This window comes from Siphateles boraxobius, unplaced genomic scaffold (assembly GCF_051911475.1).
Source record: "Siphateles boraxobius isolate OS27281-9 unplaced genomic scaffold, OSU_SipBor_1 2, whole genome shotgun sequence".
NCBI lineage: Eukaryota > Metazoa > Chordata > Actinopteri > Cypriniformes > Leuciscidae > Siphateles > Siphateles boraxobius.
Window position 1 is genome coordinate 16,657,613 of NW_027508810.1, and position 12,462 is coordinate 16,670,074.

Here is a 12,462-nt window from a genome sequence, read left to right on the forward strand (position 1 = left end):
TATATATATATATATACTGCATAATAAATATAAATGTAAGTTTATTCATGTCCCATACTGGATAAGGTTTCCTTCCAATAATATAACACAATCGAGACTATGAATCCATCTAATCAAATAACATTTGAAAGGGATCTTATGAATCTTTGCTAACATTGATTTGAGAGTTTGAGTCTCTGAAGGTGCAGCTTTCTACATATGGTCTTTATCACATTTATTTTCTGTACTATTGCAAGAAAACATCAAGGGATATTTTTTATTTTGATATGTTAATGCAGAAAGGAATATTAATAGCCTTATATTCATATCTAGAAGTCTTCATCTTGTCTTAACAGTTTAATGTAATAACACACAGGAAGACTAAAGGACGATTTAACACTTCAGCTTAATTCATGATTTTGATTAATCAATGTTCATGATTGTTTTAAGTCATCCTTTGTTTTCAAGTGTCATGGGCCCACCGGTGGGCCCAAATCCATTACATATTTAAAACAGTAATAACCTATACTAAACCTAAACTAATCTTGACAAACTATATATCATTTGAAAGCTTACAATCTCTAGTTTCCATATTTGGTTACTGATTCTCAAAACAAATTACAGAGGAGCCGTAATTTATTAATTTGCAACAAGAATATTTTCATACTCCTAGGCGTGTTCAGACCTTTATTTTGAAATAGCAATGAACATGAAAAATCATGAAAGAAGGGTAGAAACCAGTTTGTTTTCATGCCAAGAGTTCAAAAGATGGCAAGCATTCAATTATTTTAGAAAAAAAAAGGTCTGAAAATGTTTTAAATATAAAGAAAAAATAATAGATTCACCATTTGTGATGTGGCCGCGAGCTATAACGCACATATGTGTTCTTTTATGTGTTTATTCAAGGTTTAATTCATATCAAAATCTGCCAAACTTCCAATACTACTTCTGAATAGGATGTCTACTTTATAAATTGTATGAAAATTGTGAAAATGATGGTTCAGATCACTCAAACCACATATGGAAATGGAGGCGCCCTTATATGGGCAGTAATGGAGTCTGGTTGTGACCTAGTGAAAAAGTTTGGTACTGCGCCCAAACAAAATCTTACTGAAAGCTCATTTCTTGAGATATCAACCTAAAATTTGAAACACAACTTGTTCAGATTTTTGGCTTTGATTTTTTTTGCAGTTTAAGAGTTGTCCAGGTTTTGAAAATATATATTTTATATAAAATATGAATAATTAATTTTTTAAATCGTACATTTTCATAAACTCAAACTTCTGTAACTTTTTTTCTGTTTCACTTTCTTAATTTATTTCACTTCTACAAAAATCTGCCAAATGTCTTCTTTAAGACAAGACCAATTTTATGTCTATATTCAAAAGGATTCTTATCCTATACCATTTAAGTTTGGAATGTGCATTTTCATGTCTATTCAAAAAAAGGGGGGGTGACACTTAACAGGTTAATGGGTACCTCAAGGACATTTTCAAAGCAATCATGCAATTCAGTAGTACTAATACTGGCAAGAGCAGAAATGACACATGACACATTTAAATATCTGCAGTCTTTATTTCAACAAGACTAAGAAATGTTTAATATAACTTTTCTCTTACATTTTTAGCATCTATCTCTTTGTTTTGCCCATATTAAGCACATACTCTGAATGGGTAAAATCTGATGAACATCTCTCAGAGACCACTAAAACGACTGCTCATTATTTACACTTTTTTTTCCTTTACTTTCTTCAGTCTCTCTGACTCTTCATCATAGATGACTCCATTGATATACAGGGCTGCAAACCCTGCAATCTGTCCGCCTGAAGTTCAGCATTCAAACTAAAGATGACATTGCAGAGGTTCATTCAAGAGTCCATGTCATCTTCACACTGACTCAGAGTAGCTCGACATACTAAGCACTTCGTTTCCTGGTCTTCAGAGCCATCTTAACATGTGACAGTGGGAAGCTTTAGGCAATAAGGAAGGATGGAAAGCACATATTGCTTCCTATTCGTGGCAGCACATCAGCCTAGAAAAATACATATCCAATCTGAGGTGCGTCGCATTACTGCTGTGGAGATATTTACTCGTTTCAGGCTCCTGAAACCCTGACAGGATTCTGTTCATGTCCGAGGACTGGCCATTCATCCATACATACTGAATGAATCTCCAAATGAATGAATAAAAACAAACGTAAAAGTTTAAAAGCAAATATGCATGCTGCAGATATGATTAAAATCATTTAAAACTCTCTTGCTGTGAGGTATCTGAATGCCAATTAAAAGTGCATGTGACATCAGGAATGATCAAGGACCAATGGCCAGCCCTGTCCTTGCATCAGCTTGTACAATTTTCACAATCCCCTTACATAAAACTATGATAAAAAATAGCTGACGGTAGCTTGGTTTACAAAATCGAAATATTATGCATTATGAAATTTGAAGCCAATATAAAACCATCAAAGTGTGAAATCATTAGAATGCATTCATCTGCAGACATAAATATTTTGAATACTGAAATTAAGATACCTAGAAAAGCGATGCTTGCGAATGCCTTTCAAAGAGACACGTGGTTAAATAACTTACTGTACAAGAGCGAGGGGAGATGTTTTTTTTCTGAGGTGAAAAACCTTTCTTTTAAACTAACAAACAAGCACTTGTCAGACATCTGAATGGGAACTCGCAAAAAAAAAAAAAAAAAAAAAAGTCAACTGGTGTTGGATCGTACCACACACGCACGCTCACAGTCTATTGCTCTATATGAGGAATGGTTTTAAAATACCGTACCAACTTCTATGGATATAAATCGGGAATGGGAAAAAGCTGGACATTTTGTGTTACAACAGGAAAGAACCATGAGAGGCCACCCAACCTCTCAAATCAGCGCCGGCTGTCTATAGGTACAGTACCTATATTATAGTTGTATACCTTACAATACATTTTTAGCCAGATAAAACACCTCAACATAAAACCCTGTGTAAAATTCATCCACAGCTCAGTCTTAAGCCATCTTCAGCATACACCCGTCTCCAGCTGGTCCTGCTGTAAGTTCAGTACTAAACATCCAGTAAAAAACTATTTTACTCAGGCCACAAAGTCTGCATCATGCAGGAAACACATCTCTGCATGATCAGCGTTGATGGAACCATCAAGGCCAATTCATCAATGAATCAACTTTCACACAGACCTTACCGAACCAAAGCTCCTTCATCACACACTATTAAGTTATTACTGAAGACTACATTCTCAAGTTATATATTATACCACTGAAAGTATTTGGGATGATGAGATGGGGGGGGTGAAAGTTTGGAAACAAATACAGAAAAGTTATTTTTCAGAATAACTGCTTTGTGTCTGGGATCCTGTAAGTGTTGATTTCATTCATAAGGCAGCGTTGTATATATTATAAATAAGCCCTATTAAAGGGCTTGTTTATAAACTATTTAAGGCATCATTAAGTATTTATCAACCTCAATAACATTCAGGGAACATACATGATCTGCATCTAACCGAAGCACATCAACACGCGCTCAAAATGGATTAAAAGTCAGTCTAATGAGTTCTTCATACAGATTTGCTTAAATCATACATGTGTTATATGGGTTGATTAATTGTTTAGCTTTAGAGGAAGCACTTGGATGATATATACAGCCAATCGTACACACCATCCAACCCAAACACACACTCAGTCTGACCTACTTTCAAACAAACACGGCACTTATTTAAACCATAACCGGGTTGACGATTCTGGACTCTACAGACATGGAGGAATAAAACCCAGCTGACGTGAAATGCTGAGTGGAAACGTATGAAGTCCATTCTTATAAACACACACAAACACACAAATACACTGAAGGGAAGTTATTTGAATATTAATAACTTGAGTGTCTTCCCCCGATGGCAGGCAGACGGAGATCCTGAAAGCAGTGTCTTTAATGTCCTATGGCAGTTTTCTGCTCTCTTGTTCAAATTCGTATAAACACACATCCTCTTCCTCTCAGCTGGTCTTATCTCGTGTGAAGGGTGAGTAGGGCGAGCAGGAGCACTGCCACTGCCAGTGCCAGACTGCAGGGTGCCAACCGTGTACCACTAGAGGGCTGGTTTCCAGCCTGAGGCTTGAGGAGGCGAGGTTTAACGGGCGCTGTGGTGGAGAAGTAGATGTCGCCTTCACAAGAGGGCGAGACGCAGCCACTTCCGCTTTCCTCTCCGCTGCCGGCATCCTCTGAAGGAAAGACAGATAAACGTTAAAAAACTAGGCCTGGATGATGGCATCCTGCATTATATCTTCATACTGAATTTCGAATAAATTTAACCACAGCCGCTGTTGCTCAAATGAAGTGTGCAGAAGCAGATGCCTCGTACCATTATCAAATGAGATGTCAGTGCCAGTGTAAGCAGCTTTAAGCCAGATGGTCATTTCCTTCAGCACTGCTATTTGTCGCCGAATCACCATGTCTGGTTTGGTGATGTCAACTTCCACATCAGGATTAGACACCTGATTGGCTAAGCCGTTGCCCATGACGACAGATTCGTACCTGCACGTGAGGAAAAGGAGGAACAGTTGAGTGGGCTGTCAAATGTTGCAGTTTGAGTTTGAAAAGGAATGAAGTAATTTTACTGTATCTGGTTCAAAGACCATTAAGAGTGTCTTTACACTGTAAAAAGTGTTCAATTGACTTGACTTAAAAAAATGAGGAAACCCATTGCCTTGAAATTATTAAGTAAATAAACTTCAGGCGTAATTGATAAAATTAAGTTATGTGAATTCCACATTTCAACATAACTTCCTTTTTTCAATTACGCATGAATTTTATTTTCTTACAAATTCTGAGCCAATGGATTTCCTCACTTCTTTTTTTATGTCAATTGATCTTTACGGTGTAAAAAATGTTTGATTCAACCAGATGCACCAAGGTCTTAGAAATGTTTTCTTTGTATTCATGTTAGTTTCATATGGTTTTATAAAAATGTGGTCACACTTTATATTAGGTGTCTGTAACTACCACTTGGATAAAAAATTGTTAGGTACAATGTATTAGAGCTTAGATTCTCTGCCCGACCCGACCCGCGGGCCGGGCCAGGCCGGGCCGATATTTCCCGCCACTATGCTCGGGTCGGTTCGGGCCCTTGATCAAGTACGTCACGTGTCACGCGCAGCGTCTCCTCCACTCGCACCCTGTGCTGTATTGTGTAGCTTAAGTGCAACATGGAGCTTGAAGAAGTAAAGAAAAAAATTTTAACAGGAGAATTAACTTTGAGCAAGTATGAAGGAAAGTCGGAGGTATGGAAATATTTTAAACTAGTCGTGGGCAGTGACAACATATGTGTTGGCTTTGTTGAGTGCAAGTGCGGCGCTGTAACGATCACCAGCTGGGGTGCCCCTGAGAGTCACCAGAGGGCACTCCACACCAGACTGATCACTTCACAAAACTACAATTCCCATAATGCTTCATTCCTGGGACTGATTGCACACACACCTGCACCTCATTCAGACTCTCCATATAAGCCACACTCAAACAGAAGTTCAGTGCGAAGTATTGCATTGCCCCGGCCTGTAATCACTGAGCGTTTTTCCCTATCTTGCTGATCTATTTGCTGACCTCGGATTGTTATCTCACTACTGCCTGTTTGCTGCCTGTCTTGACTTGGATTGCCCTGGATTATTGTTTACTGCTGCCTGCCCTGATCTTCTGCCTGTTACCTGACTACTCTCTGTGCTTGCTCTCTGAATTCCCTGTTTTGCTGTTTCTTGACCCCTGCCTGTTTGACGTTTCTTCATTAAAAGCTGCAAATGGATCCTACTCAGTCTCCAGACTCGTAACAGAATACTTCGCCACTTCAGATCCAGCAGCCGAGAAGAAACCAAGACCCACCATGGACCCACTAATCAGTCTCTTCCGCCTCAGCCAAGGTAACCGATCTATAGAGGAATATGTTGAAGAATTTAGTGAGCTCTGCCTTGGGGTAGACTTGGACGATGCAGTCTTAAAGGATAGTTTCCGACATGGGCTTGAGGACATGTTAAATTATCTCATGCCTGACAACACCCCTCAATGGACTTTATGTCAATATATTGAATTCGCCCTGAGGATAAGCGGCTCATCCTTTTCTGTGGGCCCTGTGGATGAGGGTTCCCATGAACTTCTAACAACCGTTGAACCAGAGTTCTGCTACACCTCAACTGACTCCCCGGACTCTCGTTACGTCTTAGCAGAATTCCCCGAGCCCTCTACTGCTGAGGGGGCGGATCCAGAGACTGTTCAAGCCACGTCTGCCGAGCCAGAGCTCCACGTCAGCCACGTCCAGCCAGAGCTCCACGTCAGCCACGTCCAGCCAGAGCTTCACGTCAGCCACGTCCAGCCAGAGCTTCACGTCAGCCACGTCCATCCAGAGTCAGTCTTCGAGCAAGAGCCAGAGCCAGTCTTCGAGCAAGAGCCAGAGCCAGTCTTCGAGCAAGAGCCAGAGCCAGTCTTCGAGCAAGAGCCAGAGCCAGTCTTCGAGCAAGAGCCAGAGCCAGTCTTCGAGCAAGAGCCAGAGCCAGTCTTCGAGCAAGAGCCAGAGCCAGTCTTCGAGCAAGAGCCAGAGCCAGTCTTCGAGCAAGAGCCAGAGCCAGTCTTCGAGCAAGAGCCAGAGCCAGTCTTCGAGCAAGAGCCAGAGCCAGTCTTCGAGCAAGAGCCAGAGCCAGTCTTCGAGCAAGAGCCAGAGCCAGTCTTCGAGCAAGAGCCAGAGCCAGTCTTCGAGCAAGAGCCAGAGCCAGTCTTCGAGCAAGAGCCAGAGCCAGTCTTCGAGCAAGAGCCAGAGCCAGTCTTCGAGCAAGAGCCAGAGCTTCCTTCGCCGCTGACGCCGTCCAGCACAGAGCCCTCGCCGCTGACGCCGTCCAGCACAGAGCCTTCGCCGCTGGTCCCGTCCAGCACTGAGCCTTCGCCGCTGGACCCGTCCAGCACTGAGCCTTCGCCGCTGGCCCCGTCCAGCACAGAGACTGTGACGCTTCAAGTCACTTCTGCCGAGCCAGTGTCTACGGACAAGATGGCCGCCTCCGAGCCGGTGTCTACGGACAAGATGGCCGCCTCCGAGCCGGTGTCTACGGACAAGATGGCCGCCTCCGAGCCGGTGTCTACGGACAAGATGGCCGCCTCCGAGCCGGTGTCTACGGACAAGATGGCCTTCGTCACAGAGTCTGTTCCTGAGCCGATGTCTGTTCCTGTTCCTGAGCAGGTGTCTGTTCCTGTACCGGAGCCAGTGTCTGTTCCTGTGTCTGTTTCTGAGCAGGTATCAGTTCCTAGTCCTGAGCCAGGGTCTGTTGCAGAGCAACTGATGACTGTTCCTGGGTGGATTCCTGCTCCTGTTCCGTGGCCGCCCGAAGGGAGGTCTCCGCCATGGCCACCCGAAGGGACGTTTCCGCCCTGGCCACCTGAAGGATTGTCTCCGCCGTGGCCGCCCGATGGGTCATCACCGCCGTGGCCGCCCGAGGGTTCTTCACCGCCGTGGCCCCCCGAGGGTTCTTCACCACCGTGGCCGCCCGAGGGTTCTTCTCCGCAGTGGTCGCCTGCACAGCCCGCTCCGCCCTGGCCATTCGTTCTACCGCAGTCTGCAGGGCCTTTTCCGCTCCACGGACCTGGCCCTCCATCCCGCCCCCGGATCTGCCTCCGCTCCACCTCCCTCCTGGACTGTTTTTGGAGCGTCTGGAAGCCGCTCTTTGGGGGGGGGGGGCTATGTAACGATCACCAGCTGGGGTGCCCCTGAGAGTCACCAGAGGGCACTCCACACCAGACTGATCACTTCACAAAACTACAATTCCCATAATGCTTCATTCCTGGGACTGATTGCACACACACCTGCACCTCATTCAGACTCTCCGTATAAGCCACACTCAAACAGAAGTTCAGTGCGAGGTATTGCATTGCCCCGGCCTGTAATCACTGAGCGTTTTTCTCTATCTTGCTGATCTATTTGCTGACCTCGGATTGTTATCTCACTACTGCCTGTTTGCTGCCTGTCTTGACTTGGATTGCCCTGGATTATTGTTTACTGCTGCCTGCCCTGATCTTCTGCCTGTTACCTGACTACTCTCTGTGCTTGCTCTCTGAATTCCCTGTTTTGCTGTTTCTTGACCCCTGCCTGTTTGACGTTTCTTCATTAAAAGCTGCAAATGGATCCTACTCAGTCTCCAGACTCGTAACAGGCGCGCTGCTAGAGAGTCAGTAGCCTACATGTTGTAGTCATTAAATAAGAGCATTTAGTTTCATATTTATTAAAATATGATAATGTTATTTTTTTCCATCTATGTTGATTATGAAAGTGAACAGAGTAGAAAGGAGGATGCGCAATATCAGGAGACATGGAGTGGTTCAGGCATGATTCTGACCACTTCATTATGTTTTGTTTTGTAGAAAGCCTTTCTTTAAAGTGAATTTCATTTTGTATAAATTGTATCTTAATTTTAATAAATGTTTCATCAACCATTTGCCTGGATTTAATAAATAAGAAGCAAATATAGCAGACAATAATCACGACATGGAGGCGCCGGCAAGCCGCGTTCACCATAGCACGTGAACTGGAGCCATCTCATCATACATTTAAATCAATTCTCGGCACGCTTGTCACCGAATTTACAAATTCACATCTTGCTTGTTGCACGCACACATATGTCGAAATAACATTATTAATAATAATGAATGTTTAAGAATATTTGATTGAATGCTGAATGTTGTGCTTGTTCAATTTAATAAAATTAAAACTTTCATTGTGATAATTAAAATAATTGAATATTAAATATTAAGTGGACAATTTTTGCACATTTATTAATAGTATTTATATATATTTATATATATATATATATATATATATATATATATATATATATATATATATATATATATATATATATATAAAAAAATTGCGCAGCTCCCTATTGTCAATGGTCTAGCACCCATTCAGCACCTGCGTTAAAAAATGATCTGTTGTCGCCCCTGGTTATAACGGCCCACGTATTAAAAATGGTCGGGTTTAAATCGGGCTCGGGCTCATAATTACAGGTAATGTGTCGGGCCGGGCCGGGCTTGATTTTTTGGGCCCGATCTAAGCTCTACAATGTATTATTGTGTTCATATAGTATTGCAAAACACGTTTGCTGCTATTGAGGTGGGGCTGGGTTTGGTGGTATGGGTGGGTTTCGGGGTGAGATAAGGTGTAAAGGAAGGGTCAATAGTCTAATTATAGAAATTAATTACAGCTTTAATTACATGCAGGTATTGTCAAATGTACAAGTAGAATGTAAAAGCATTAATGTACACAATAACCTTCCTTACTCGTTAATGCCTAGTAGTTAGGACATTTAAGTAGCTTTTATAAATGTGCCTTAGAAGAAAACATCACTGGTGTGAATCTTGAGACAAAACAATGGCAGTGAGATATTTTAAGATATGTCAGAGCAAGTTGCTTTAATTTAAAACAGCTCAAGCATGCATTTTAGTCTGGGACTAGCTTAAAGGTGCCCTAGAATTTGAAATTAAATTTATCTTGGCATAGTTAAATAACAAAAGTTCAGTACATGGACTTTTGTTTCAAACACCATTGTTTTCTCCTTCTTATTTAAACCTCGTTTTTGAAAAACACCCCTGAGAAATAGGCAAATCTCCACATAACACCGACTGTGACGCAATAGTCGGGATCATTAATATGTACACCTCCAAAAATTTGCATGTGCCAGCCCATGTTAAATGCCAAGTGTAACTGCGTAGCCGAATGTGAAGACTTTTCAATTCATACCCTTCCCACAGAAAAGGAATGTCAACAGGCGTGGTTGATGTTTATATATAATGGGATACCGCGACAGTTTAATTCGAGGTTGCTAGTTTGATCTGCCCATTTCACCACAGACTTATTTTCGAACCTGGGACAATATCAAGCAGGCTTCTCTCAGCGTCTCATAGCCTACTGAAGAAGGGGGTGGTTCCAACTATATTCCCGCAAGCAGTAAGTAGTGATTTTATTAACGATAATTTACACTGTGTCATCTAGATCCAGCGCAAGATCCTAGTACAGTAACCAATATCAAACTCCAAGTAACGAGCATACATAACTAAATAGTATGACAAAGTATTTACGCTGAGGTTAATATTTCTTGCCTCTGTTGTCATATAAATCTACAAAATAATACTTTTAGATACATATGTAAATTCCCTTTTGTCAAATAATTGTACTTTCCTCTATTTCATCAACAACACGTCAGGGGCTAACTACGATAATTTAGTTGCTCACAGATAATGTAAGCTCACCCGATACCTCTATCTAACGTCACATTCTACACCACATAAGTTGAAGCTATATTTATTTGACAAGGCATCTAACGTTAGTCCATTTGTTAAAATGTTTTAATTTTTGAAAACTGATGTATGATTTTATTTCAGAGTGCACCACAGCCCTTCAGAGCTGAACTCCTCATTACTATTCATGACCCTTCCAAATAAGGTAAAAACAGACCATTTCATTCTTGGAACAATTTCTAGAGTTGAAAATGGACCTGTAAATCCATATCTGACCATTTTAAATGCCCTTAAATAAGCCACATACCCTTATGTAGATATCAGAGACAAAATTTAAATATTATTTCAACACACTCTAGGGCACCTTTAAGCCTCGTCTGTGAAACCAGGGGAAAGACAATATCAAGTGGGACCAAAACCTTTTTTTTTTTTTTTTTAAAGTCATGTAGTTTAACAAGTAAAAAAGTAATACCATATTTTTCTTACACCACAAGTTTTCACATTTTATTTTCAAAAATGTTTTCATATAGATTTTCAATGGCAATTTTTTTCATTATTTAAATCTGAGTTATTAATGAAGTAAAGTAACTTAATTAACCCTAAACACTAACCTTTGCATTTTAAAGTGTTTTTTAAATTCAAAGTAGAGATGCGCGGATGGGCTATTATTTCATCCGCAACCGCATCACAAAACTCATCATCCGTCCGCCATCCATCCGCACCAACGTTTTTGACCAATTTTCCCGCCCGCCATCCGCTGATACAAGGTGCTGCTGATGACAGCCGCGAGACTAGAAACCGCCCGCCATCCGCCCGAATTTAATAAAAATAAATTTTTTTGTCACGTCATCCGCCCGATCCGCGGTTTATCCGCGGAGTTCGCGGCTATAACCGCCAACCGCGCATCTCTAATTCATTGATCCAGACAAAAAAATTACCATCATCTCATTGACCCACCTGCTTTTTGCTGTACCATTCCAGCATTCATCTCCGGTGGAAATCCGGTCGCCAACACACACCGTGTCCGGCAGGGTGGACCAAAACTTCTTGGCGTGCTTCAGTTTCTTCTTGACATCCGTCAACTAGGAAACAAACCGTTTGTTACAAATGTTCCATTCCGATCTGGTAGAATCAATCAACATGTTTTTAAAGAAAGTGTCTGGAAGGGATATGTGTGGTAATAAGGGGAAACTCTTATCCTCACCAGTCGGTCCAGGCTGGTCCCAGCGGCAGTGGTGGGTCTGGCCTCAGGGCTGTAGGGTCGGAAACGGCCAGGGAAGCCCGAGTCTTTAGAGGAGCGTCGAGTGCGGTAAGCCATGCTGGGTTTGGGCTGCCCACAACCCTGAAACACCTGAAACATACCATAAAATATATAAACCACATTATATATATATAGTTGTACTAAGACAAGAACCGGTATTGTTCAAAATTCATGTATAACTTTAATGAAAGGTTTTGATCCACTTCAAATATTGACTACTGTATATATATATATATATATATATGTATATAGAAATTAAAAACCACACCTTCTGTGAGACCTGAATGCTGTTCTCCTGCATGTTCATGATGGCATCGGAAATCTTGACGTCTATGGGGTCCATGACAGACTCAAAGTTAAAAGGTCCCTCTAGCCTCTCAGCGAGACCCAACATGGAATCTAAAATGGAAAATAATTGCATTATTGAGAGGAACACCCACAAAATAATCTATTTCAATACAACATTTTCAAAAACCAATGCACAAACTATTACGCTGCAAGTTATTTCCACCACTAGAGGGCAGCATACAGTCATCGGTCCAGGCTAAGCTCATGAACAGCTTGTAAAACAGACAGAGGCCTGAAAAAGGCGCGCCAATTAAGATTCTCCCAAAAGCTGACAGGCAAAGTGAGCAAAGCCAGTCTCAGAGTCCCGCAAGCCAGGAACAGTTTGCGAGAGCGCATGAGAATGGGTCCTGGGACCACACGGCCTTCAGATCCACAAGAGGCTCAAAACACTTCATGAAACACATGCAAGGATAAAAACAGAGCTGCTCCCCAGCTTTCACTCCTAATTCAAGTCAATTTCAATCCTGGTTTCAAGCTGAGGCTGCACGTAACTTTTATTGGCCTAAGAACAAGTGAAAAAGAGGAAACCATTTCAATGTGACCTGCTCATTTTTGTCTGTGCTTATTATACTCCTGTGCTTAGTTTGGAAAACTGGTTCCATTACATC

At 41.7% G+C, this 12,462-nt stretch overlaps 1 protein-coding gene across 1 annotated transcript in view; it reads right to left on the reverse strand.

Annotated features, from left to right (window-relative positions):
- Nucleotides 1–1,534: 1,534 nt before the first annotated feature.
- gpc4 (glypican 4) overlaps nt 1,535–12,462 on the reverse strand; it is a 46,018-nt gene continuing 35,090 nt past the window's right edge. Inside the window, exons 5-9 of the mRNA XM_077236157.1 lie at nt 11,775–11,905; nt 11,450–11,596; nt 11,203–11,327; nt 4,343–4,515; nt 1,535–4,202 (exon numbers count right to left, since the gene is read on the reverse strand). Of these exons, the coding sequence (XP_077092272.1) occupies nt 3,988–4,202; nt 4,343–4,515; nt 11,203–11,327; nt 11,450–11,596; nt 11,775–11,905 (791 nt within the window). The 3' untranslated portion in view covers nt 1,535–3,987. The remainder of the gene's footprint in view (nt 4,203–4,342; nt 4,516–11,202; nt 11,328–11,449; nt 11,597–11,774; nt 11,906–12,462) is intronic.